The sequence below is a fragment of the Aspergillus bombycis genome (assembly GCF_001792695.1).
Source record: "Aspergillus bombycis strain NRRL26010 chromosome Unknown contig00085, whole genome shotgun sequence".
Taxonomy (NCBI): Eukaryota; Fungi; Ascomycota; class Eurotiomycetes; order Eurotiales; family Aspergillaceae; genus Aspergillus; species Aspergillus bombycis.
This window is the reverse complement of record NW_019170087.1, coordinates 126,622-151,942: the sequence shown is the minus strand read 5'-3', so window position 1 is coordinate 151,942 and position 25,321 is coordinate 126,622. Positions and strand designations below refer to the sequence as shown.

Genomic DNA, 25,321 nt, shown 5'->3' with positions numbered 1-25,321 from the left:
CCAGCGGTTGAGGAGGACTAGCTGCTACAGGTGGATGGTGACTGAGTACAAATAGCAAAAGGATCCGGCAATTGTATACATGATAGGTTATACTCCCTCTACCACTCTAGGTAAATCAATTACTCGTCCCCAGTAGCATATTCACCATTGGCAATTTTCTCACTCAGCGCTTCATTGGATGCAAAGTATTCGCCGAGATCCTCACGTGCCTCCAACAAGAGGTCAAGAGTCATACGGCCAAAGACGGCTTCGCCTGCAGTATTCAGGTGTGTCCGATCGTCAGAAGCAAGGTTGTATTTGATAGCGTTCTCTTCACCAATGGCGTTGACGTAGTTGGTGCTGGCGGTGTTCAAGTCCAGGTATTTGATGCCAACGGCGTCGGCAGCGGCGATAGTCGCGTCACTCCAGTCTTTAAGGTCTTGTCTAACCTCATCGCCGTCAAAGTTACGGCGTGTGAGGGAGGTGATAAAGATCTGTCCAACTTGTCAGCATATGAACACTCCAAACAGGCAGATCGGAATCGGAGCCATACGGGAGTTCCGCCGGCCTCTTTGATGTCAGTGGCGATACTCTCAAGATTCGACGTGAACTCGTCCAGGGTCAGGGTCTTTTGGTCGTTGTGACCAAACTGAACAGTAACAATCGGCTCAAATTCATCGGCATTGGACCCAATGCTTTCAATGAGATCGTCCCATCTTCCATTCGATTTCCAGGAAACGGTGGTCGTTCCGCTCACTGCCCTATTCTCCCCCTTGGCTGGGTCCTTCAGGTAGGCTAAAAGCCCATCTCCCCAGCCGCCGTTAACAGCCACGGTGGAGTCACCGATGAGAAAGAGGTAGGGAGCTTTTGATGCTCGAGCAACAGGACTTGCCTGAACCTGGCTCAACAAAGTGGCAGCGAGTCCAAGAGCGCCGAACCTCATGTTGACTATGCGTAATGTTGTCAGAAGAAGTTATAGTTGCGGAGGGTGACGATGAATACAGATGAGAGGAAGTCGATTGCTGCAGAATGGACCATTGTAAGAGGTAGGGGCTTTAAATGCCATTTATAGCCAGATCGATCGTGAGTAGACCTTCCAACATCGCTATGTCGTAAAATAGTGATATTCAAGGAGCCCTCCATGCAGCATGGAATGATGGAGTTTTCCCGCCAATCACTCCGACTCCACTCGGCCGTCGCTCGGGGCCAATTCCCCCAGCTCAAGGACGAACGGAGGTTTGTCGGGCTATAGCTGTACGAGGATAACGATCGCAGAATTGGGTGAATGGCTAACATGCGTTGGCTGGTGGTGTCGCCATTCGGGCTTGGCCTTTACGTGAGGGGAAAGAAGCTGCGGCCAAGAATCGGCTACACTAGCTTAGGGGCCGGGACCAGTGGTCGACGAAAGATCGTCGAACGCCTTTCCCCAGATATTGCTGACCCCTCATGCTAGTGGTGGCATGGTACCCTGCATCTCCGAAGGATTGTTGGCCACGTTTCCTGAGCATGCCGGCGTTACGCTAAGCACCGCCGGCGAGTTCTTCAGCCGAACGAGCTTGACTATTGGTGCATTGCTTGTAAACCAAGGTGTTTTGCAATATGCTAACGCTGCGTTGCTTGAAATAATTGGAAAAAGGCCGTATTGGCCCTCGATCTGGTGGACCCAAAAGGAGACTACTCACAACATGAGTGTGCTTGACGGTGGCCAAGTATTCCCCACGCAAGTCAGCAGTCATACATTATAAGAGGCACGGGTGAAAGGAGGGCTTGTAGGCGAATACAAGAGAGCTGCCTCGTCGTATCACTTCACGTGGCTTAGTCAGGTCGACTTCCTGTAGTCTGTATGAATTGTCAGCTGTTTTGAAGGCCATGTAATCCGTAACCGATGTGTAGAAATGCATGACATGTTTGAGAGGGGAAGATTATGTGATGGTATTCGTCATGACGCTGCCCATCCTTGCCCAAGAGTAGTATGACAGAGAGTGTGATATTTATGTCTATATAATACCTAGGTATTGTTGGAGTTCCAACCACGGTATGGTCTAAGGATACAGAAATGCTCAGGTCCCAATGAGGAAGATCGGAAAGGAAGGCTTTTCAGTCAGTAGCTGACAAACACGAGCCAGTCTTCAAACTATAACTTCGATCCGTCGCGAGACTCCTTGGGATCCTGGGCCCCAAGTTCATCATGATACAGTACTTCATGTGGTCTTCTGGATGGCGGGAGCATATGCAGCGACACCGCAGGTGGAAAGGTCTTTAACCATTCGTTGTAGATAACCTTGATTGGCAGACTTGGTATCTTCGTAGCAACATACGACTTAAGTTCGGGTGTGTCCATAGCCTCAAGCTTTTGCCGCCTGTGAGCTGCCTCGATGAGCCAGCTAACCCTCGGCCGACGTGTCTGCTGAACTGTTTCGAACATGATGGAAATGTCTCTATCTGAAACACGCGCCTCAGGGGGTGTAGAGAGTAGCAGCTTGACAAGGCCATTGGTGAAGCATGCTGCCGTTTCAAGGCAGCAGTTCGCGCCTTGCCCGGTTAGTGGATGAAACTATGAGTTCAGTGTCAGCGTTGGCTCCATTGGCTGACACTAGTCCACATATCGACCAACCTTATGGCTTGCGTCCCCGAGCGCGATCATTCTTCCAAAATGCCAATGTTTGTATACATACTCCTGTAGGGGAGTGATACCAGATCTAATTCTACGTGCGTAAATGTCCCCAAATCTGACTTCTGGCGTGATCGGATCATCCAGGTGTCTGCCGACGATTTCGTCTCTGTTTGCCTCTGTGAGCCGAGGAATCTCCCGACCAAATCGCACCCTATCCATGTGTTCAAACAGGAAGAAATAAGTACGGTCACCAGGCCCGTCAGCAATCAGGTAAGAGAATTTGTCGTTAAATACGTCCTGAAGGGTGCAAGGCTCGATGCCAGGAGTTCGGTGTGAAATCCCGAAGACACAGGAGTAGGTGGCCGAGAATGCTATGGGGCCAATTAGTCCTGATTCCAGGGTTGTGAAAGTGGGATAATAATGTAGGAAATAAACAAAGATAAAATGGGATGTCAGCTCACATTTTTCTTCCAAGTAATCTCGACCCGTATCTACATTGAGACGTGCCATCTCCTGGCGAACAGTTGAATGAATACCGTCGGCACCGACGACAATATCACCACTATACACTGATCCATCTGTCGTAATGACTTTCACACCAGTCAGATCAGAGCTGTCTATGGCCCTTACTTTCTTTTCTGTGAGAATCTTGCTTTTATCCTGAACTTTGCTGTATAGTGTTTGAAGAACCTTTTGACGGTCCATAAATGCTACCGGATACCCGTGTCTATAAATGGGAGTATTAGACGACGGCTGGCACAGACAGGGAGTAATATCTACCGTTCTATCATCCGGTCGCTTAGCTTGCTGGTCTGCCACATGCTGTCGCCATTTGGCATTCGGTAAATACTGTCTTGCACTGTGTGGCCCTTGGCATGTTCCAAAAGCTCGTCACAACAGCCCAACTGGTCAAGAATTCGCAGTCCATTAGGCTGTAAACCCAAGGATGCTCCAACCTGAGGTGCAATGTCCGGGTATGCTTCGAGTACCAGAAAATCGATATTATTTTTCTCTAGCATCAGCGCCAATGAGAGCCCGGTGATGCTGCCTCCGGCGATCAAGACTCGGAAGGGGGCCATTTTTGGTCAACGTTGGTGCCGTTCCTCTAAGTGAGCTCCATGAACAGAGCAAAATCATCTCAGGGCATGAGTGAGACGTGTCAGCCGTGGTGAGAAACCGGCCTTGCTGGTCTAATATATTAGTGCCAGCACGAGTGGCCTGAATTGTTCCCTGTAGTCCTCGTCACGTGAAGCGCCGATGCCTATTATGGCCGTAGACCATGCCTCATCAGGATAAGTGGCATGCAGGGCTGTAATGCGACATAAGCAGGGTAGGATAGATTAGGGGAGGAGAATATCACGGTTCGGAGAGGCTCAATGGACATGGGCATTAAGGGCGCTCATCTAATTATCAGCTCTACTAGGCGCGGAGACACGTGGCCTGTCGAGATGCCTGGGGAGTATTTTGAAACTCGACAATTGGTTAGAGAGACCCCAGGAATCGGGGCTCTCTAGAAGTCGTGGTCTATGATGCATGCTACAGGAATAGAACAAAGATGGTAAAAGGCTGATGGTAGTCTGACCATGGGCTTTCCCGCTTTCCCCAAGATGTTCCTTCTTCCAGCAAAGACTCAAACTCAAGGACCACTGAATCAGCGATGAATCATGGGAAAGGATGGTATACACATGGCCCAGATCAAAACCGTTGAAGACAGATTGAGCCCAACGGGGATGTGGATAGGCAATCTTCCATTGTATTCTGCGCGATATACCGCGACGATCACACATGATTGGAAAGATTCGATCGGCCTATGAAGATCAAACGACCTAAACTAAGCTCCTGATCTTATTCTCGGGCGAGTGATTCATGGTATGTATGGACCTTTGTTCAGGGGGTCGTGCGCGATGTCATAGGGTTTGGTCTAGGCCGTTGTGGCACAGGGCCAGTTGGGATCCATGGAAGCCAAACGTTTCCTCCGCGGGGGTCAATCACCGACCGATGCAGCGCCCTTTTCCTGTCGCTGAGGCCGAAGATTCTGCTCGATACCGACGGCACGGATCTTGACGTCAGGGCGCCTTGTTGCGAAGTCTCATCCACAGCCAAGCCAAAGAATGTAGCCCGAAGCATTCCATGGGGACCAAGGGAAAGCTTAAGCCTCTCTGGCAGCCATCCTCAACTGGATCGACAATAAATAATCGCTGGACCCCTGTTTGTAGTACCCGTGGACAGCCTCTAGGGCTAAGGCTTGCGCAAGTTGCACTTGGAATCCACGGAATCATCTTGACTATGCGACCTATCTACGAGCCTGAGAGTCTATCGTCTCCATTTCAGCTTCACCTGCGCATTCAACCTCAGAGCCCTGTTGACCAAAACGCCTCTCTACTGTCCTCGTGCTGCAGAGGGGTCCGACTTAACCGAAGCCTTGCGCACTCCAGAAACACCAAGCGAGCTCTCTTGAGTCGGGAAACATGATATCTTCATGCCGCCCGACCCAGACCCCGGTTTAATCCAGCCCACGACGGGGGGCGTCACCAAAGTTCAGACCTACATCCTTACCATATTCGCGACGATTGCCTGGTACAATGCCGTGGAACTCGTAATTCTATGCATGACCACGTTCAAGCGCTACAGAGGTTGCTACTTCTGGAGTTTGTTGATCGCCTCCATTGGCCTGATCCCGCTTGTCCTTGGATGGCTCTTCTTCGTTTTTTACTTCGGACTCTCTCGCTGGGTGTCCACCTCCATCATCATTCCGAGTTGGTACTGCGTCGTGGCAGGTCATTCTCTTGTCCTCTGGTCACGACTGCATCTGATCCTGCAGGCGCCCAAGGTGCTCCGTGCCATCCTCATCCTGATCATCGTGGACAGTATTCTCCTGTTTATTCCCACGACGGTTCTCCTCTATGGTGTCCTCATCGTGGATGACAACCATCGCACGTCCGCACGGTTTGCGTTCGCATTTAATAAGATGGAGCGGATTCAGCTCGTGGGCTTCTGTTTGCAAGAGCTTCTGATATCCGGCGTCTATATCGTTGAAACGGTAAAGCTACTGCGACTTCGACCGGACCCCCTTCACCGTCGGATTCTGACTCGGCTAGTCACCATTAATGTTGTGGTCATGGTCCTCGACGTGGCGGTGGTTGCCGTCCAATTCGCGGGGTACCTCGCCATTCAGATGATGTTCAAGCCCGTCGCATACAGTATCAAATTGAAGTTGGAATATGCCGTCCTGAGCCAATTGATCCAGATCTGCAAGGGCCCGTCGGACGGTGAACCGGAACATCTGTGCTCATGCTCGCAAGAGCACAACAGCACCTCGACTTGCCCAAGTGATTCTGGGAGAAATGGCGCCGCGCACCCAGACATGCGGCCGTCCAGTGTAGATACGATCTCTACGGTGATTGCGCTACCCCAGCCCGCGGCGTGTTGAACAAATTTCCCTATGTGTATTATAATTTAGGCGTATATTCTACTAACGTGAACCTGGGAGTAATGGTTTCGCAATTCATATCAAGTGCATGTAGTATCTGAATCCTAACCTCAGTCAATGCAATGGAACCCAAATCTCAACGCTCCCGATACTCCGCATTAGAAGGCAGTCAGGTTACCCCGTAATCGTGTTTCCGAGAGACGAATAGTCTTTGTCGGCTAAACGATGCATCCGACATATAATGGGCGCTTGGCGATCCAGACTAGAACGCGAGCCCCTTTTGTGAACTTGATTCGCGGGATCATACTCCTTGCGTTTTGCTCCCGGCCCACGATCATTGGCAACCAAGACAAGTAGACTCGAAGCTAGTTTGAAAGCTTATCATGGAAAGGGCAATAGTCCATCAAACCGTCCGGAGGAGCACGACATCGAGGAGTTCATCCCCTTGGCACGCCGATCTCGCTTCTCTTTCCCTCGAATGCCGATGAGTTAAGCTTAGCGCGACGTTAGATGCAGCCATGGTCTTTAATGTTTCTTTGTTTCATTTTGCAGGGAGCTCCGGTGGGTACCAGTGGTCCACCAGTCGAAAACTCTACCTGCACCAGCACCCTCTAGGATTATTGGTCTCTTTTCTAAGTATCTCCACCGTCAAGGGGTTTTGCAGAAGTCGAACCGGTCTTGTTCCCGGATTGGCTGCTTCGTGTTCTGAGGGTTCAGCCGGTATACAGCACGATGTGGCATTGCCGATCTCTATTCTTATCCCTGGCCCTGATCTAACCGAAACGATGACCCACACAACAACGCAGGAGAGATGTTGACCGGTTGCTGCGCCAGCTTCCTCTGGCCTTTTGTTTCCCTGTATTAGCGTTTATGAAAAGCTAAAGTGTCCGCTCGAGGTCTCCAGACATGAAGAGATAAGAGCGGGGCCAGTGATATCCAAACGGTCTCTAGGCTAGAATACCACAGAGCGTGGCAGCTATGTGAAAGCCACAGTACGGCGTTGCTGTCAAAGTGACCAATCTGCTTATCGTTCGCGGTAGTTGCCGTCATCACCGAAGTTGCCTTTTGCCTGAACCGAGATTTACACAAAGAACCTGAAAAGTATAGCTATCACCTGGACGAGAGAGTTGATCCCTGGAAAGCTGCCACTCGACCCACCGGACCCACCCGTGCGATGCCACCCACCAGAGGGACGACAGCTTCAATTAGCCAACTGAGACCACTCCCAAGCCTGGACAGAAGCACGGAACGACGGTGGTAATGGATATACTCTGAGATTGAAAGAGTGTCGAGGTTGACGCACCCCAGAATAATAGTTCTAGCTAGAGGTAGCCCCCAGTAGGGGAATGCCATCCATCACTGGACACATGTCCCGACCCGAGCTTAACCATCATATCACCTGAGATCAACCCATGGGGCAATGAGCATCTCTGCAGAACGGTGCATGCCTTCGTTCGCCACTCCACTTCACCCGAGATCGGCATCGCGGTGAATATGGTTGCGGGGGATGGTAACGCAAAGGGATCGGAATGTGGACCACCGTACCGAAGGGCAAGGATATGAACCGTGGCTCTCGATTCCGGATGGAGGATCCGATGGCCATTCCAGCCCGCGATATAGATCGTGATCCTGGTGCCTCGTTGGCAACGCTACAACACTGGAACAACGATATTCGTGGTACAAGGTCCCTCAACATGAGTAGGTGGTCGCGTCTGGTCCAGGAATTCACGTCCTAACCCTTACCAGCGTTAACCCCCGTACACTTCTTTTCCCATGGCTCGACCATGATGTTGGGCGAAGAGTCTACCTCGGCGGACTATTGGAAACAATGTGGTGACGAGGCCCTCCGCAACGGCATCAAAGGAGTTATTATGATGGTGAGTCGGCGGCGGCAGACCGGTCATTCGGGGCCTGAAATCATTCGATCGCTGACCTTTGACAGGGAGCCCATTGGGATTGTTTTGGCGATCAAATCCAGGTCTCAACCAACCCTAACCCCGGCAAGAGCCCCGTCGCGTACGTTCATCCATCGAAGTACGTTGACTACAAGCTCAACCCCGATTTGAAGACCGCGAAACGCTGCATTGACCTGCTGGACGAGGCCGGGTACAATGTCAGCGGTAACGACACTTTCGACTGGATCCATGATACGTATCTTATCTTGATCCGTATGTTCCCCGACGGATGCCCGCCATCGACCATCGTCTCCATGAATGCCCGATATGACCCCCATTTCCACATGAAGGTGGGCTCAACCCTGCGTCAACTGCGCAAGGAGAACTATCTCATCATTGGAACCGGCGGCGCGGTTCATAATTTGTACCGCAATCGCTGGGCCCCGATGCTGCGCTTCCGCGATAACTTCGCGCAGGATTCGCCCCCGGAGCACTGGGCACTGGAGTTCCGACAAGCGGTCGAGGATGTCTTCACGAAGACCTCCGGGCCGCAATTAAGACGCGCAATGACGCGGCTGATGAAACATCCAGAGTACCGCGATGCGCATGCTACCGATGATCACTTTATGGCTGCCATGTTCGTTGCGGGCGCCGCTGGCGATTTCGAGGATGAGGGAACGCCTGCGATTCTGGCGACCGAAACGTGGGAACTCACGAATATGTGTAATTCTCAGTTTACGATTGGTTCTTGGCCAGCGGTGGTCGCATAAATGTTATTTTCTCTTCTGTATATTGTCATGACTTGAGTTGGTTTACTTTTACAATAGCTTCTTTGATTGAAATGGTTCACAAGCACATCGTGCCCTAAGTTGGTGTTTGCATAGTAGAACCCCTTTACCACCGTCAGCGGATATACCAAAGCCATCCTATATAACAGAGCCTTTTGCATACAAGTGGCTATCGTGTAGGTTTGGGCGATGGATATTGTACTTATATCTATTACGAGGACGTTATCTTGAGTACGCTTTCCATTCAATAGCGTTCATATACAAATACACAAATCGACATCCCGGGACCAACAATATATAACTTTGGCTACATTAACGGTATATCGATAAGCATACAACGATATCATATCTACCTCATTCTTAAAGCCCAGTATCCCGCAGCAGATACAATTGTGATCAGCGAGGTCAGAGTGATCAGCCCTCCTGTAATGATACCCTGTTCAAAATAGCCAATTTTGTGCCCGGGTCGCTGTTGGATGTCTGGGAGAGGAGAGAAGATCTCTTGCAGGGTGCGATCTGACTGAACCGACTTTCCTTCTAGGAGAGCCTTGGCGATTGCCGTGTTGGTGGTCCGGTTCACGACTTGAGGCCGGGAAACCTGGAAGTGCTCTGTTGTATACCGTGTCGGGAGATTCACACGATCGCTGAGAGGGACGACGACGGGTCCAACTTGGGAAGAAGATATATAGTCAGTGTCTGTGGGAGAATATGCCAGTAGAGCAATCCGACAGGTGTGAATTTGAACTTACCAAGTACGTCGTACGGAACGTGGCTGATCCATGCTGTATGCGCGTCGATTGACTCTGACACGTATTTGGCTGCGGCTGGAGCTGCAAAGGTGTACGTGGCAGCATGAGTACCGGAACTAAAAGTGTCATGTTGTTAGTTGTGATACTGAAGATGGTATCGCGGGTAATCCAAACGACGTACGCGTTACAGATATTGATCGCATCATCCAAACTGGACACAGGGTGCAATAATAGCCACTTCTCACTGAGTTTGGCGCGCATCAAGGGGGAATCACTACGCCGTGTTAGACGAAAGCTCCATGGGACGATGACCCCGTCGCTCGGAGCTGACCGGCTTACCGATCTTGTAGCAGCGCAACGCCCCAGCCAGTACCAGATACGATGACCTTAGCCCCCTCCTCGGAGCCTATCTGGTCCAATAGTGAGGACTTCCTGGGGCGCTTAGCAAGCGAGTTCGCGCCACGGTTGTCGCCCCCAAGATGTTTGGCAGCGTGCTTGATCACCAACTCCACGAAGGGTTGCATGCAGAACTGGTTGACGAACACTACATCTGGAGCGTACGGAGAGCGACCGTCAAATGCAAACCGCGCCTGGACCAAGTCAACTGCTGCTTCCTGAAGATTTGCCGTTCGGTCGACTACGGCCACTGTGCGCAAAGCGTTTGGCGACCCGAGGGTTGGATAGGTTGCAGGACATTCAGACTGCTGATCCAAAACAAGAGTAGTACTGAGAAAGGCCGCGTCGGGGCGGCTCTCGCTGATAGTAAAGGTATCACTATCTAGTGCTCCGGCGAGGACTGAGCGGAGCAGCGCAGTAATTCTTGAGGTCGTTTTGGGAAGCTGTGTCCATTATTAGCGCACACACACGGGTCACTTGAAAAGTACAACGACAATATATAGTGGGACCTTAGATACCTCCAAAATGATACAGTTTCCCGCCGCAAGGGCTGCACTTAGTGCGGCGATGACTGAGTAAAAAATCGTGTGTGCGCTGGGTATAATATAGACAATGCCGGCGCCTGTCTTCCTGTCCAGATTGTCTTCTCCGCGTGCCACGCGGTACTCTACCTGCACACTCTTCTCGAGACTTAAAGAAGAGTAATGAGAGCGAATTTCCTTCAACGCCAGACAGACTTCCGTCTGCACCTCTTCTACGCTATGGCCCGAGTCCTGCGAGATAGCCTCTCTCAACTCCGTCAAGTGCGTGAGGATGCTCGCCTGGAGACGGTGGAATTGTCTCTGACGGTATCGAACATTATCAGTACGTCCATCGATATTTCCAGCTATAACAGCGGAAAATTGTGGGGCGTGCGATTGGGAATTGGATGCAGACGCCATAGTGGTGTTGTCTAGTTACGCACAAGGAGCGATGAAACTGTGAAATTGCGCTCCGTTGACTCCGCGGTAGTAATTCACAGGTCAATAAAAGAAGCACCTAATATTACCGTCTGCGTATAGTAAGCAGATCAGCATAGCTATACCCCAGGTTCGCTGTGGATAACCTCTGGTCGTCCACTTCGGCCCAGTCGTTCGGCCCGAACGTTTCGGGACCACATCACAGCCATAATATGAGCTGAGGCAATATGATATGATTCGGACGCTAGCAGCATACCACATGATCCATCATGTTTCGGCACCTCCCTTACAGCTATCGGACTGCGCCCGCGGTGGGTAGAATCGGGGTTACCCCAGATTATCCTTACATCCCTCCTCTAGCTCTCGCCCTTCATTGAGCTGTTCCGCCCGAAAGCAGTGGTCATATACTCGACAAACATAGACGGCCACCTTCATACCAAGCTCCAAGCGGGCTATTCACAATCATGTCTGCTACTACAACTGAACCCCCGATTACAAGAACAACGGTATCCGTTCTTACGGACTACGAATTGCACCACAGCGAGCCGCAAGTGCCCTCCGCGCCTAGCCAAACACCCATCCAACGCCCAGCCCAACAACCTGCAAATTGGCCCGTGGATCATCTTCGAGTACCTGCCTATCGACCTATTAATCGCAATCTCGATTGGAACCAGCGTTCGGCGGGCAGTCACCCGGCTGAGGTGGCTTTCGTTCAGATCATGTTGCACGGTGTGTGGATTAATGCGGTACGTAGACATACCAAAATCGCTGGGGTGGGTCAGAGGAACAAATACTAATGAAGCATTGTTGGAGAAATAGGCTGTGTCAAGGCTCTGGCATAACACATTGGGGCGTGTGAATGATAGGATCTTTAGGTATGAGGTTGGGGGTGAGTGGTAGATTGGACTATCGACTGAACTCATGTCTACACAATTGAAGATTCAGAATATCGGATACAACTTTTCCCCGTATCGTAAAGCTATTCTTAAGTGAATGAGACTATTTTTTAACTTCATTATACATCCAAGGACCAAGGTATAGTTCATTTGCTAAACATACACAACCAAGGTCTTGCGCCCCGTTGACCTATACCTTAAGAGAATTTTTATTTCCGCATGCCATGAGTCTTCTTGGAAGCAGGAGAATGAGGATTGGTAGGGTGAAACTTCAGTATATCGACCAATTGCTTTGCCATCGTCATTAACTGTACGCCCGCTGGCCAGCCACTTGAATTCTACATTTCGCGTCTGAACTCGGCGGTTTAGTCGCTTGGGAGTTGCAAATGGTACCTTGTAAACTTTCTCTAACCGCAACTAGCGGCGTATATCACTCACCCACTATGCTTCCACCCAATGTGACCAGACCTTGTCTAGTTGCGTGAGGATAGTTGACGGCAACGACCTATACCGGTTACACTACAGACACCAGGCTTTCTTCCTTGCGCAGCGACGACAGCTACTATATGTCTGTGAAGATGATAGAAGAGAGTAATTCATGACTGATTGAATTCTCGGAATTGTCGGACCAGAGCATAGTGAAATGGTCCTACATGTCTACCTGTCTAATATATCGTCTAGTTTACAGTTCACAGCTCAAGCCTCCGAGCAGATGACACGTCTGGTACTCCCTCTCCTTCAACAACCTTAGCCTCTATAACCTTGTACACTGGAACTTCAGCCAGGCGAGAGATGATATGATGTAGAGTCGGGAGCTGGTTCCAGTCCAGTCCATCGATCTCTAGGGTAGCGTCTGTGGCGCGCAGCTCGCGTGTGATCTTCGAGGGTACAACCGTCAAGTCTTCAGCGGAGTTGACCACAACAGGATACTCCGTCTCGGGGATTCCCTTGCGGTCCTTGCCGACGCAAGGCATGTAGCGGTGTAGCAGAAGATTTGGTGGTGTCTGTGTCGATCCATTAGTCTGCTGTTGATGTTCTGACTTGTCCTCAAGCCCTGTCAAATTCAACCGGCCCCACACGCCGCCCCGCCAGCTAGTAGTAACATGGTACGAATGACGGCGCCTGTTCACATCGATGGCACTGAAGACCTTTGGAAATCCGAGCTCCTCGCGCCCAGAGAGGATAGGATCCGCTAGATCTTCAAATAAGACTGGAAGGTAAGATCCTTCGGTGATTTGGCCATCTGCGCTCTTGTATTGGACACCATGGATATATAGTCCGAAGTGGTTGTACCCTCCACCCGCGAGCCAATCTAGACCATCTAGAGTAGTCTGAGAGAAGGTCGCGTATGCTACACTTCCCATACCAGTAAAGCTGTAAGACGAATTTGGTAGCAGGTTCTTCAGCAAAGTACGACTCGTCTTAAATCGGACGGATGCGGTGCAAAACCTCGCCTTGCTCGAGGCAGCCGCTCGGCTTCTGCCCCAGAAGTCCTGACGCGGCCCTGGCATAGGGCCAAAGACACTAGGTTGGCGGTAGTAAACTTGTTTGTTTTGAGCCCAAAGATGCTGGCGCAAGATTTCACTGGAATGATCCCATTCATCATGATCGTATATGTATGACGTGATGATGGCAGCTACAAAGAGGTCGGTTAGCGTTCTGTTCTGGCAGGCAGACAGTGCCTACATACCTTCCTTTCCACCTATGTGCCTCCTTCCTGATTCTCGTGTGTACTCCTGTATCTGTAACACACGCTCTTGGCGAGCCTTTTCGTACAGGCCCAACCGTGTGGGGACATCTTCCCTTGTCACATCTCCAGGGAGCATAACGGCCAACGACAACCCGTCCTCAATGGCCATGGCGCCTCCAGAGGCCCGATAAGGCAGGAAGGGGTGCGCTGCATCCCCCATGAGTGCTAGTCGCCCATTAACCCATTGGGGAAGCGTTTCCATGTCCAGCAGTGGCCATATCTTCAGCGTTTCCGGATCGGCCTTGTCCAACATTTTCAGGACCCCAGTCTCAAAGTCTTTGAAGGTGTCCAGTAGCGTGTCCTTGCCAACGCCTTGGTTCCAGCCCTGGGAGACATACTCGTTGGTGAGAGTGTCTGGATGAATGCAGACAAAATTCAATATCTCGTTGTTCACGCACGGGTAAATGACCACCTTACGGTCGGCACTATGCCACATATGAACCGTTCCATTTGTTTGCACCATGTGAGCTGTCTCAGGGTCGTCTAATACCTCTTTGCGAGGGACCATGAACCGGAATGCGTTGCGACCCGAGCTAAATGCCTTAACATCTTTTTCTGAGACATGCCTGCGCGCCACAGAGTGAACACCGTCGGCTCCCAGCACTAAGTCTCCCTCGACGCGTTTGCCGTCTTCCAGGGTTATGGCTGCGTTATGAGGATCCACGTCTGCCACTTTGGCGGAGGTGTGGAGAACAATAGGCGTTCCCTGGCCAGCGCCTGTGCTTTGTCTTTCAGAGCCTCGTGAAGATGTGCGCGGTGAATCAGAACCCATTCCTGAACGAGCAAGGTTAGCTGGTGTCTCATGATAGTAAGCCCAGTTGGATGCAAGTATATCTTACATGTTGCCAGCTATCGGCGATCAGACTCGTGTCTAAAGTGTACTGGAGCTCTCCATCGGAGGTATAATCCCGAAGCTAGAGGCACAAAGTCAACAGTCAGTCTATCACTCCTCTCGTCCATGGCTCCATGTTGAATCGACGTACTTGCTCCGTCCGCACCGCGCCGTACTTTCGTGCATCAACCCCAATTCGCTTCAGGAGCCCATTTGCATTCGGGGTTAAGTGAATTGCCGCTCCGACTTCGTTTGCAAATCGTGACCTTTCAAACACCTATGCTATTATATCAGTCTCGGTGCCAACTGGTCGGGTTCAAACTAGGTTCTCACTTCTACTACATGCCCCTGTTGCCGGAGTGCAATGGCTGCAGCTAGTCCTCCAATCCCAGCTCCAACAATGAGGACTTTCAAGCCCTTCTGTTCAGAAGGCATGTCGACCGGTTTCGAAACAATGTGCCAAATAGCGGCTACGGAATAACTGCAGCAAAGATAACTGGACAAAGGAGATCAGTAGGCAAGGAGAGAAAGCCATGGCAGGCATGCATCTGCAATATGTATATACTGGCGCGACTTTCCTCCCGGTCTAAGCGCTGTGGGTCTCGGCTATTACATTGATCGACATATTGCTGTCGCTATAATTGCTGTGCCTCTGGCCTCGGCTCCAATTCTTCGGCTCCACATGCGGTCGGGACCATGGTCCCGGCCGCATGAACATCGCCAGAGGCATTATTTAGAGCAGGCAAGTTGTGCAAGAGGCGCGCATACTAATACCGGTACAGCAGCAGGATCTCCAATTTCAATTCTTCCATTGTAACTTTCCGGTGTATTACTCGTCCCAAGATGCCGAACCCCATCAAGGACATTACCCGCGTGGACACGACCTCGTTTCCCTACATTTACGAAGAGAATGTTACGATTCCTTTGAAGGACAACGCCGGATTGATTCGGTGCAATGTCTACCGGCCCAAGGATGCCCAACCCTCTCCAGTTTTGGTTACCTACGGGCCATATGGGAAGGATATCCACTACAAAGAGTATGGCCTCTCTGTTTTTTACTTAGAAAGCTCCATCACTAACTATACCCAGCTTCCACGCCAAGTCTTACAGCGAAGTAAATCCCGAGCATCACTCCGACCATTCGGCATGGGAGACTCCGGATCCTGGATTCTGGACCAAGCATGGCTATGCTGTTGTTCGCGCCGACGAGCGTGGCCTAGGTCAGTCGCCCGGCGTCTTGGACACCATGTCGCGGGGCACTAGCGAAGCCTTTGTGGATGTAGTGGAATGGGCCGCTGAGCAGTCCTGGTCCAGCGGTAAGGTTGGTCTGCTAGGTATCAGCTACTACGCCGGCAGCCAGTGGCGTGTCGCTGCCCGTCAGCCCAAAGGCCTGTCGTGTATCATTCCCTGGGAAGGGATGTCTGACTATTACCGCGACCGATGCCGTCATGGAGCATTCTGTCCAACTCCTTTATCAAGTTCTGGTGGAATCGCCAGGTAATAACGAATCAATATGGCCGACCTGGGCGCGCTGCCCGCAACTGGGGTCCCGATACGATTGAGGGTGACCTGTCAGAGGACGAACTATTGGCGAATCGCAACGACCAGACGGTCGATAACGCCACTCACAGGTTCCGCGATGAACCGTACTACGCCTCCAAAGAGTATAACATGGAGGATATCAAGGTCCCACTGCTCTCTGTTGCGAACTGGGGCGGTATTCTGCTGCACCTCCGTGGCAACGTGATCGGCTATATGAATGCAGGTTCAGAGCACAAATATCTAAGATTTATAACTGGCCGCCATGACCTGCCATTCTACTATCATGAAGAGGTCGAGCTGCAAAGAAGCTTTCTGGATGCGTTCCTCAAGGGGGAGGATCGCGAAGGATGGAGCACTGGCCAGGCACCCAAGGTGGACGTCTTGCTCCGGAAGGGAAATGTTGGCTTTGATAACGCTGAGGCTGAACGAGCCTATACTCGGCGTACTGAGAACGAATGGCCCATCGCTCGCACGCAATACACGAAGTTCTTCCTCACCCCAGATCTTCAGCTGCAGACGCAATTACCACAGTCGAAATTGCTGAAGGTTGATTACCGCGCGTTAGGGACTTTGGAAAATCCTCAGCTTGTGCAATTTAGCACCCCTGCTTTTACACAAGAAACTGAGATCACCGGCCACGTTGTCGCTCATTTAAACGTGTCCGTCACCCCTGACAAGGGAGGTCCGCTTCCCTCCGATATCGATCTTTTCGTGACGCTGCGCTATATCTCCCCTACTGGTGAAGAGGTATACTACACCGGTACTGCCGGAGACCCCGTACCGCTCGCCAAAGGTTGGCTGCGCGCAAGTATGCGCAAGGTGAACGAGAAGAACCTTCGCCACCGGGAGTATTTGCCGCATCGCGATTACTTCTCGACGGATGTCTTGCCTGTGATGCCTGGTGAGGTCTATCCGGTAGATGTAGAGATCTGGCCGACCAACGTAGTAGTCGAAAAAGGTGGTAAGATCGTCCTGGAGGTGTCGTCAGGCGATACACAGGGGTCTGGAATCTTCCAGCACAATGACCCCAGCGATCGGTATGTCCTTTCTTCCCTCTACTGTCCTGCCTTACCCGATCTCGTTGCTAATGAGGTGCAGCTCCCCCGAGAAACTGCAAGGAACCAACCACATACATTTCGGGCCGGCGTACGAGAACTATGTGACTCTTCCTGTGATTCCAGGCGAATAAAGGCGGCTTCGGATATGTGCTCGGAGTTAAACAATGCCCTCTGTTATGTAAAGATAGACTATATGAATGATAAGACAATTCCCCGGCGTGTTCCCATGGCCTCCGAGGGCAACGACGGTGGACCCGAACAGCAGCCCGAAGGTAGATCCACCACCAGCATCTCTTGAGTGGGACCTTTAGTATATAGATACCATTAGACCTCCAAGCCATTACTCTTTTCAAGTCCCAAGTTAATCACAATCACACACATTCTCCTTTCCCTACATCGCTATCCTACACAATGTCTCAACATAATAAAGATATCCGTCCCCTCCAACGCTTCGTCACAACTCATGACGACAATGGCCAAGCCATCTTTTCCAACCGTCTATCTGAAGATATGCCCGTCCAGGACGTTGACCAGGTTACCTTCAGTCTTGCCTACACTTCAGACCAATTCCCGTCTCAGCTGTCGGGCGACGCAGATATTGCCAACTATGAACGCCGTCTCGCCTCCCCACCGGGATTGAGCATCTCCACAGGCACTGTTTGCCGGATTGTGGACATGCCACCCAACTCAATAAGTCCCATGCATCGGACTGTGTCGCTAGACTATGGTGTTGTCCTGGAAGGGGAGGTTGAGCTATTACTCGACAGTGGTGAAAAACGACTGCTAAAGAGGGGGGACGTTGCCGTACAACGGGCTACGAACCATGCCTGGCGCAACGTTACCCCTAACCAGGGCTGGTCTCGCATGTTGTACGTGTTGACTCCCAGTCTTCCAGTGGAGGTGAAAAATCAGGGTGTTCTCGGGGAGGACTTGAATGGCATGGGGGTGAAAGCTAGTGAATAGTGCCCCCCCTTCAGCACATGTATACTTGATTTGGAGTATTTACCGCGACATAGACATAATGCACACCATGATTATGCACCAGACTTTAGTTATGCATGTTCATATTAGTTTCCCCATAGCCGAGGCAGTTGGAACTGGTAGGGTTTCGACTCCGCACGTCGGCAGTCCACATTGCCGATCCCTGAACCCGTGACATCATCTCCCCCAAACAAATGTTGGGGCCGACAACCCCAGACTATAGCGTCTTGTTGCGATATATCGCAATGTCCACAGATATGAACAGTCCGTCAGCGAGGCAAGAGAAGTCCCGGACGGGCTTCTACCAGTGCGGCGTTTGCAGAAAGAATTATGCACGGCCTGATCATCTCATTCGCCATGTCCGATCGCGTGAGTTTATGGGACCCTGAGCGCGGAGTCAATGAGGGTGTGGCAGAAATGCTCATGACAATTGCTCCTTCCAGATACCTCGGACAAGCCGTTCGTCTGTGACAAGTGTGGAAAAGGCTTTGGCAGAATGTGTGTGAACAGTTGGCCAGCAAGTCGCGCGTTTATCCGGCTAATTCCTTGATAGCGATCTCCTACGTCGACATGCCCGAGGACATTTCGCGGGTCAACGAGACTCCAGACTCTCCACCGCCTCGGCCATGCGAGGGCGCGTGTCGCGGGCCTGCAAGAACTGTGCTCTGTCCAAGCTGAAGTGTGACGACCAAAAGCCCTGTCGTCGATGTGTCAAGCGGAACCTCGAGTGCCATTGGCCTCAGGATGAGAGAACACCAGATGCTGTAGACCCACAAGGTAAGCAAGTCTTCTTTATCTCCGGCGAAGATTAAAGCCACAAGGGAGACTGGTAGTAGTCATGGCTGTAACGCTGCCCGTAACTTGAATCGAAGAAAGGGTTGCTCACCTTGCAATGGCAGAACCAGAACGATCCGTGGCGGAGTCTCCCGACTCAGGCGAGCAGATTGACGATACCGGGATCCCTCATGCACAAGATGAACCACCTCCACAGGATTTCTCAGAGGGGCTTATGGATGATTTTTACACGGCCGCGGAGGAAGTGATTGACCAGGCGTTCTTGGAGCATAACAGGTTACCGCTAATGGTGATAATAGCACAAGTATCTATCGCGGGTGATCCTGTGCTTACATATGATAACAGTCCCCAAATGAATACGATTTTTTTGGTGGGAATATCAGCCCCGAGCTGGGCTTGACCGAGGCGGACCTGGAGTTCCTGGCATCCCTCAATAATCACGACCTGGTCCATGACCGACCAAACACCACGACACAATATTCAACACAGCGCAGTGTCCCCGAAGCTTTGGGGCTGATGGACAAGGAGGCGTATCACAATTCCCCTCTGTCCAATTGGACCCCTCGCAGCGAAGACAACGCCTATATGGATCAACAGTACCTGTCGGTACCGAAACATCTTGACCGGTCCATCTCGTCCGGTGCTGCCGAGGTGCGAGTGTTTTCGGAGTGCCTATCGAAGGAAAGTCGCGATAAGGCGTTTTCTATTTTCGTTCAAGTCTGCCAGCGACGCGACTTTGGTCGAATGATGCACTATTTTCCAAGTGCGGAGCTCCTAGATAGTCTGATCCAAGACTACTTTCTCCATCAGAGATCTGAGATAGACTCATGGATCCACGAATCCACTATTGATCTGAATCAGGAAAGTCCGGAGATGATTATAGCCCTGGCGGCTGCTGGAGCCGTGCTGTCTCCAGTGAACGCCATTCAACGTCTAGGATATGCCCTGTTAGAGATAGCCCGTCTTGAACTAAGTAGCAAGGTAGGTTGGCCCTCAGCATGCCATAGATAGGGAAACCAGGCTGACCTCGTCAGTACGAAAATGACAATACGAACACACGCCATTTGCGTCAGCAACAGGCATACACACTCACCTTACAGATTGGACTCTGGAGTGGCGACAAACGACGTGTTGAAATCGCGGAAAGCTTTGCACAACCCATTGTGACGGTGCGCGTTAGACATTTCCTTGTCTCCCTCATCGCGCTCAACTTCCTCCCTAGTGCAGAGTGCTAACAACCAAGTAGATGTTGCGCCGAGCATCCCACCTCCGAAGCGAAGGATACCCCATCATTACACCTTCGGTGGTGGATGACGAAGAAACGCTGAATCAGAAATGGCATCACTGGGTCGAGTCGGAATCCTACAAACGGTAAGCAACGAGCGGCGCGGGTCCCCCATGGACGCTTTGCCATTGATTTCCCATAGCAATGGATGCTTATGCCGACGCCTCCATAGAGTCGTTTACCATCTCTTTATCCATGACGTGCAATCGTCCTTCCGGCTGTCCACGCACGCATTACTCTCATACGGTGACCTAGAGCTACCTTTCCCATGCTCTCGCAGACTGTGGAATGCAAAGACAGCGTCCGAATGGGGTTATGTTTACCTGCAGGAGTTTCCTCAAGTCCCGGATGCCTTCCCATCCCTTGCAGGTGTCTTGCGAGACCCATCGACGCTCGGTCTGCTACCCCGCCAGATCGACTTCCCTTTAGCAGCCTTTATCTCCGTACATGGTATGTCACTTATGGTAGCCGACTGCAATCGTACGCGCCATAGCCTACACCGTCCATGGACCGGTCTACTCTTCCAGTCGTGGCAGCGCGAATTGGAGCAAGAGCTCGATCAGTTCAATATCGCGATCGTCGAGCCACTGCATGAATCTGTCCCTGCCGTATCCCTCATTCATCAAGCCGCATGCCTCTCTTTGTACCTACCGCTCGGTACACTTGAGCGATATGCTGGCAAGGAAGGTGAGAAGCGGTCTGCCGATGTGTACGAGGTCTTCATCCAACACATCAATCCGAGTCATCTACGGCAGGCTGCGTGGCATGCCGGGCAGATTTTACGCATCGCTAGATGTATCGCTCCGGGTCTGCTGACTGGGTTCTGCGCCACGTGTTTATACTTCGCCGCGCTTGCTCTTTGGACATACAGCACGGTGACGGCGCCGGAAGGATCTTCAGGTCGCGAGCTCAGGACGGACGTGGCGCTTCAACACGGTGCTTTTTTCTTAGACGGAGAAAGCAGTCCCAGTGGCGCACTGCGTCGTTTTGTTATTTCCGGCCAAGGAATCCCTGCCCTGTCGTCTGGGAGTGGACCTGCTTACCTCGACAATCAAGCGGCCGTGATGCGCTTATTCCAGCAGGTATTACGGTCGAAATATCCCAGTCAAAGTATCCCTCAACAGGCCCAGACTCTGTATCATGCCTTTTCTGCTCTCGGAAGCATCCGGAGAGTAAAGGAACACGAAATCCCGAGCAAGAAGCTCCCTCCAGATTAGTAGTCATCGGCGCGTCTGTTCTCGCATATGCTTTTGCCCACATTCCTGTGTGTTTGCTTCCTGACACGCTTCTCTCCGGTGAAGAAATCTGTACTAGCGATCTCCTTTTACTTGTATTCGGGCCGGGCACATAAATGGCGTTGAGTGGGATTTAAGATGCATGGTCACCGACCGATCTTTTTGCTTTCTGACCAGCGAATTACAACCACATATAGCTCAGGGACATATATATCCATCCATTAATGCTATCCAGACGACATGTATTATCTCAGTGAACACGACGATGGCCCATCAAATAGCGTATCAAATTATTAAACACTGTGCATCCCGGTGTGCTCATGAACGAAGGACCATCCGCTATTTTTAGCCCACGGCAAATATCCCAATTCAAAGTTGCTTGTAGCCACCAGGGCAATCATTCCATCACGGAAGACGAAAACACGATTCCCTAGGAAGATGCCGACTCGGAAGCTTTCCGCTCTTGTTCCAACCGCAATTTGTAGCGTTTATATTGTTGTTCCAGTAACATCAACTGCATCTGATAGGATTGCAGGGTGTGTCCCAGCTCTTGTTCAGCAGGATCCTCGGAACGCACCAACTTTTCCGTATCTTCGAGACTCGGAGGGGTGTAAGACGTTCCTGCCGAGCGTGCTTCTGCGCTCTGATCCTCTGGAACCGTGACGGGGTTGTGGGTCTCGGAGCTTCGTTCGTCAATCTCAGGGTCGGACGCGTCCCGTGGTGGGTAGAGTTCGTTGGGGCGTGGGGTCATGGCTTTCTTGGCGCCGCGTATCAGGATGTTCCGGGCAGGATCACACTGGAGAAGTCTAAAAGCAAGGCGGAGATAGTGATTGGGAGGCATCGAAACAGCCTTTGGATCAGAGGGCTTGGGCAGTTCATGCCCCTTTCAATGGAGGGGAAAGTAACATGGGCCGTGCGACTCATGTGATGTGGCCTGCATTAGGGCCAGCTGAGCCTGCCCTACCCTATGTATCTCGACCGACAAGACACACCATTTCTGGTCCATTAGTTCGTAGTAAACATGGCAGAACATAGTCTCAATCCTCTTTGGAGCCATATCCAACCATAATTCCCGGTACTCTTTGGTTGACTCTGGTAGACGAATGTTTCCCGGACGACAGGCAGCGATCGGAACTCATCCAAGTAGTCATGTATTTATGTAGACTTCTACTCTCGTACTAATGAGACAATATAAGCCATTTCATTCATCTGTACGAGATACGTAGAATTATGTCGATGAGTTCGGTTTACAATCAGTATTGGATTTTGCATTTGTAAAACGAATGTTCATGCGGGGGAAAGCATACAGATATATATTCTTCCATGAATACGCTCCAAGACGAGAAGATGGAAAACAAAGAACAAAAAGCCAAGCGCAACGAGGGATGGGGATTCTATATGTGCCTAGTATTTCTCCTACCTCCTTTGAACCGTATGTTTTGTTCTTTTTTCTACCGTGCTTTCCTTGTCACCGTCGCAATAGACAAATGGTTGTTGAGTCCGTCGAACTCGTTTGGTCCGGCCCGGATCCGAACCCTTCGGATCCGGACAACAACTCCGAGGCCGCATCAACATGTCTATCTTACCTATTATACTATTAAAGAAGCCATAAAAGACCAATGCTGCTGCACTGATAAAGATAACTACCATACCATAGTACTACCACAGCCTCACGACCAAAATGCATGTTCTAATCATCGGTGGTAGCGGCCGGACCGGCCAGCTGACGATTGTAGAGCTTCTTCGTCGAGGTATGTAGTGGTTACTCTTCTGCTATGATTGATCATAACTGATATTCGTAATGCAGGACACCAAGTGACAGCATTGGTGCGAAACCCCTCTGCAATGAAACAGCAACTTGGCCTGAAACTTGTGCAAGGTAAGTTCGGTCAGTGGTCAACCATTGGCATATTGTCTCGTGGAAGCTAAGTCATACGCAGGGACTCCGACCAGCAGAGATGATGTGTGGGCTGCATTCCACATCGATGTTCCGGACGTGGTTATTGTAACCCTCAATTCTCCTCGAGCTTCCGACAGCCCATTTGCTGCCCCGATTTCACCGCCGCGTCTCATGGCTGACTGCAATAATAATGTCATTTCGGCCATGAAAGAATTTGGGGTCAAGAAGGTCGTCATTCTACAAGCATTCGGTGTGGGGGATTCCTGGAAGAACATGAATTGCGCCTTGCAACTGTTGATGAAGAAGTCCAATATGATCTACCAGTACGAGGACCATAACCACACGGATCGCGAAGTACGAGCAAGTGGTATCGACTTTGTCCTCGTCCGTCCGTCACGACTGGTGGATACCGACGTCCGGGAGGTAAAGTTCTGGCCACAAGATGGCAAAGGGGTTCCACTGATGGCTAGCACCAGTCGTGTAAGCGTCGCCGGTTGGCTAGTGGATGCCGCGGAAAGGACTGACTGGGATAATACTGCCCCAGTGATTACGAATTAGCGAGCGACCGGGTGGCGGGACGATATGGGAGCCCACTGGAAGTTGGTGCGGCTTGTGCTCTGGTTTGTGTTTCTCCAGAGTTCCATGAGTTCGGCTGTAATACGAGGTGTATATAGACTACCGCTTATAGTTAATGACATGCAGTGTGCTTTGTTTAGAGTATTCTCTGAAGGAGGCCAGCTCGTCTCTCATTCCACCGTCACGATGCGTTAGTATGACTTATGTTGTTCGCAGAGTTCTACAGTTCTACCAACTCTATCCACTGACGCCAGTTTCTACATTCGGGCAGTATAGTATTTTTTATAATTAGAAACATCATAGACTACCATCCCTCACTTACATATGGCGTGCCCGTGCGCGAAGCGCAAACAGTTTACAAAAATCCCAAACCTCATATTCCACGACTCCACAGTCGGAATTACTGCCATACACGTTGAATGGATCGTGTTTCATTCTGTCCAGTTGTGTGCGTAGGAGGGACAAGTTCTGCGATGCGTCATCCTGCATCTTCTGCATCGCTATACAGTATACCGAGCATGGAGAGCGGCTATAAGCAGGCGCCTCCGGACCCGTGATTCACCAGCCCTAGGAGACCGTATATCTTGTCCTGAGGATTCATTGCCAAGGCATCTCTAGCAAAGCATACAAATGTACCGAGACTTAGCTTCTGCGTGTCCTTTCTCTTCCACGCCATTCCTCGGCCGCGTATGATAGCGGTGTGCGCTCGTCGTCGGAAAATTGATCTACGAGAACGACTTCCTGGAGGACTGTATAGTGTCACGGGAAGTAGTGGCCGTCACGTTCATTTCGGTCCTTCTCTTTCCCTGAAGATCACGAAATGCTGTGCTCCTGCCTGCATAAATACAATACTCGGTGTATCGCAATTAGAATGTACGGCGGTGGTTGCAAGTTCTTTCGTCCTGCATCTGTTTCGTCGCGTAGTCAACAGAAGAAAAAGGATGATCTCACAAATGTACCCGGGTTTTATAAAACCTGCTAAAAAAACAACGAGAAGATTAATCCAAACAAAGACTCACCAACTGAGGCTGACAGTGGGATCTCTACCTATTGTATTAGTGCCCCACAGCTGTCGGCGTGGCTATAGCGGGGAAAGGACGTGCACTTGGGAGCAGCCTTTAGCGCCGTCAACCAGCGTACCATTCCTTCCAGAGACCTTCCACCACGGCATGGAATTGGAGAATCCGAGGTCAGTCTACGATAATGGATCGATCCGAGGAGTATGATGCTTTGTACGAGGTGCAAAGTGGGATTTCGTGAGGCTCGGAAGGACATCGGCCACCTGCAACTAAGAATATATGGCTACCCAGCCGTTCTTGCTGCCGTGTGCACAACTAGAGATAAGGTTGCAGAGACGAAGTCTAATTGGGACAGTGATACAGATATTGAGATCCTGGAGGGGTTTACCCCGATCGACTATATTGCTGAACAAGGCGACATTGTTTGCAGGTAACAAGGAGGGTTGGGGCAATGGCTGTTGATCTCAAGTGAGTTGTCTATAGCCTAGTGGATCGTGGCAATAAGACCTTCTAGGAGCCAAGGCGTCAGCTTCTCAATGGGAAGAAATCCCACGGACGCGTCCAACAATATGCCATACTCTCTACCTGGCGTTATATGTATGTACTATATCCCAACCACGTAGACGTGCAGCCCTACCAACC

General features: G+C 51.0%; 10 protein-coding genes across 10 annotated transcripts; 5 read left to right on the top strand and 5 right to left on the bottom strand.

The window, feature by feature from the left end:
* Positions 1-119: 119 nt before the first annotated feature.
* ABOM_008456 (rhamnogalacturonan acetylesterase) lies at positions 120-922 on the bottom strand (the record flags this gene model as incomplete). Its single annotated transcript, XM_022535585.1, has 2 exons — positions 120-473; positions 533-922. 2 exons carry the CDS (start codon positions 920-922, stop codon positions 120-122), a joined length of 744 nt encoding a protein of 247 aa, XP_022386379.1.
* A 1,191-nt stretch (positions 923-2,113) lies between these two features.
* ABOM_008455 (FAD-dependent oxidoreductase) lies at positions 2,114-3,672 on the bottom strand (the record flags this gene model as incomplete). Its single annotated transcript, XM_022535584.1, has 4 exons — positions 2,114-2,533; positions 2,594-2,964; positions 3,055-3,320; positions 3,374-3,672. The coding sequence occupies 4 exons, from the start codon at positions 3,670-3,672 to the stop codon at positions 2,114-2,116; spliced, it is 1,356 nt and encodes a 451-aa protein (XP_022386341.1).
* Positions 3,673-5,072: 1,400 nt separating this feature from the next.
* On the top strand, positions 5,073-6,023 carry ABOM_008454 (uncharacterized protein; the record flags this gene model as incomplete). Its single annotated transcript, XM_022535583.1, has 1 exon — positions 5,073-6,023. One exon carries the CDS (start codon positions 5,073-5,075, stop codon positions 6,021-6,023), a length of 951 nt encoding a protein of 316 aa, XP_022386340.1.
* Positions 6,024-7,552: 1,529 nt separating this feature from the next.
* Positions 7,553-8,688, top strand: ABOM_008453 (DODA-type extradiol aromatic ring-opening family dioxygenase; the record flags this gene model as incomplete). Its single annotated transcript, XM_022535582.1, has 3 exons — positions 7,553-7,721; positions 7,770-7,900; positions 7,966-8,688. 3 exons carry the CDS (start codon positions 7,553-7,555, stop codon positions 8,686-8,688), a joined length of 1,023 nt encoding a protein of 340 aa, XP_022386345.1.
* Positions 8,689-9,055: 367 nt separating this feature from the next.
* Positions 9,056-10,792, bottom strand: ABOM_008452 (aldehyde dehydrogenase PutA; the record flags this gene model as incomplete). The annotated part of the gene is made up of 5 exons (XM_022535581.1): positions 9,056-9,375; positions 9,456-9,571; positions 9,637-9,729; positions 9,795-10,294; positions 10,370-10,792. 5 exons carry the CDS (start codon positions 10,790-10,792, stop codon positions 9,056-9,058), a joined length of 1,452 nt encoding a protein of 483 aa, XP_022386344.1.
* A 1,603-nt stretch (positions 10,793-12,395) lies between these two features.
* ABOM_008451 (putative salicylate hydroxylase) lies at positions 12,396-14,723 on the bottom strand (the record flags this gene model as incomplete). The annotated part of the gene is made up of 5 exons (XM_022535580.1): positions 12,396-13,342; positions 13,397-14,255; positions 14,296-14,370; positions 14,440-14,565; positions 14,622-14,723. The coding sequence occupies 5 exons, from the start codon at positions 14,721-14,723 to the stop codon at positions 12,396-12,398; spliced, it is 2,109 nt and encodes a 702-aa protein (XP_022386343.1).
* A 408-nt stretch (positions 14,724-15,131) lies between these two features.
* Positions 15,132-17,019, top strand: ABOM_008450 (CocE/NonD family hydrolase; the record flags this gene model as incomplete). Its single annotated transcript, XM_022535579.1, has 4 exons — positions 15,132-15,325; positions 15,378-15,683; positions 15,743-16,867; positions 16,929-17,019. 4 exons carry the CDS (start codon positions 15,132-15,134, stop codon positions 17,017-17,019), a joined length of 1,716 nt encoding a protein of 571 aa, XP_022386342.1.
* A 280-nt stretch (positions 17,020-17,299) lies between these two features.
* On the top strand, positions 17,300-21,166 carry ABOM_008449 (putative C6 and C2H2 transcription factor RegA-like; the record flags this gene model as incomplete). The annotated part of the gene is made up of 8 exons (XM_022535578.1): positions 17,300-17,757; positions 18,285-18,371; positions 18,423-18,646; positions 18,769-18,953; positions 19,010-19,645; positions 19,699-19,833; positions 19,911-20,035; positions 20,122-21,166. 8 exons carry the CDS (start codon positions 17,300-17,302, stop codon positions 21,164-21,166), a joined length of 2,895 nt encoding a protein of 964 aa, XP_022386383.1.
* A 448-nt stretch (positions 21,167-21,614) lies between these two features.
* Positions 21,615-22,025, bottom strand: ABOM_008448 (uncharacterized protein; the record flags this gene model as incomplete). The annotated part of the gene is made up of 1 exon (XM_022535577.1): positions 21,615-22,025. The coding sequence occupies one exon, from the start codon at positions 22,023-22,025 to the stop codon at positions 21,615-21,617; it is 411 nt and encodes a 136-aa protein (XP_022386384.1).
* An 840-nt stretch (positions 22,026-22,865) lies between these two features.
* Positions 22,866-23,642, top strand: ABOM_008447 (TrkA-N domain dehydrogenase; the record flags this gene model as incomplete). Its single annotated transcript, XM_022535576.1, has 3 exons — positions 22,866-22,935; positions 22,992-23,063; positions 23,125-23,642. The coding sequence occupies 3 exons, from the start codon at positions 22,866-22,868 to the stop codon at positions 23,640-23,642; spliced, it is 660 nt and encodes a 219-aa protein (XP_022386386.1).
* Between the last annotated feature and the right edge of the window lie 1,679 nt (positions 23,643-25,321).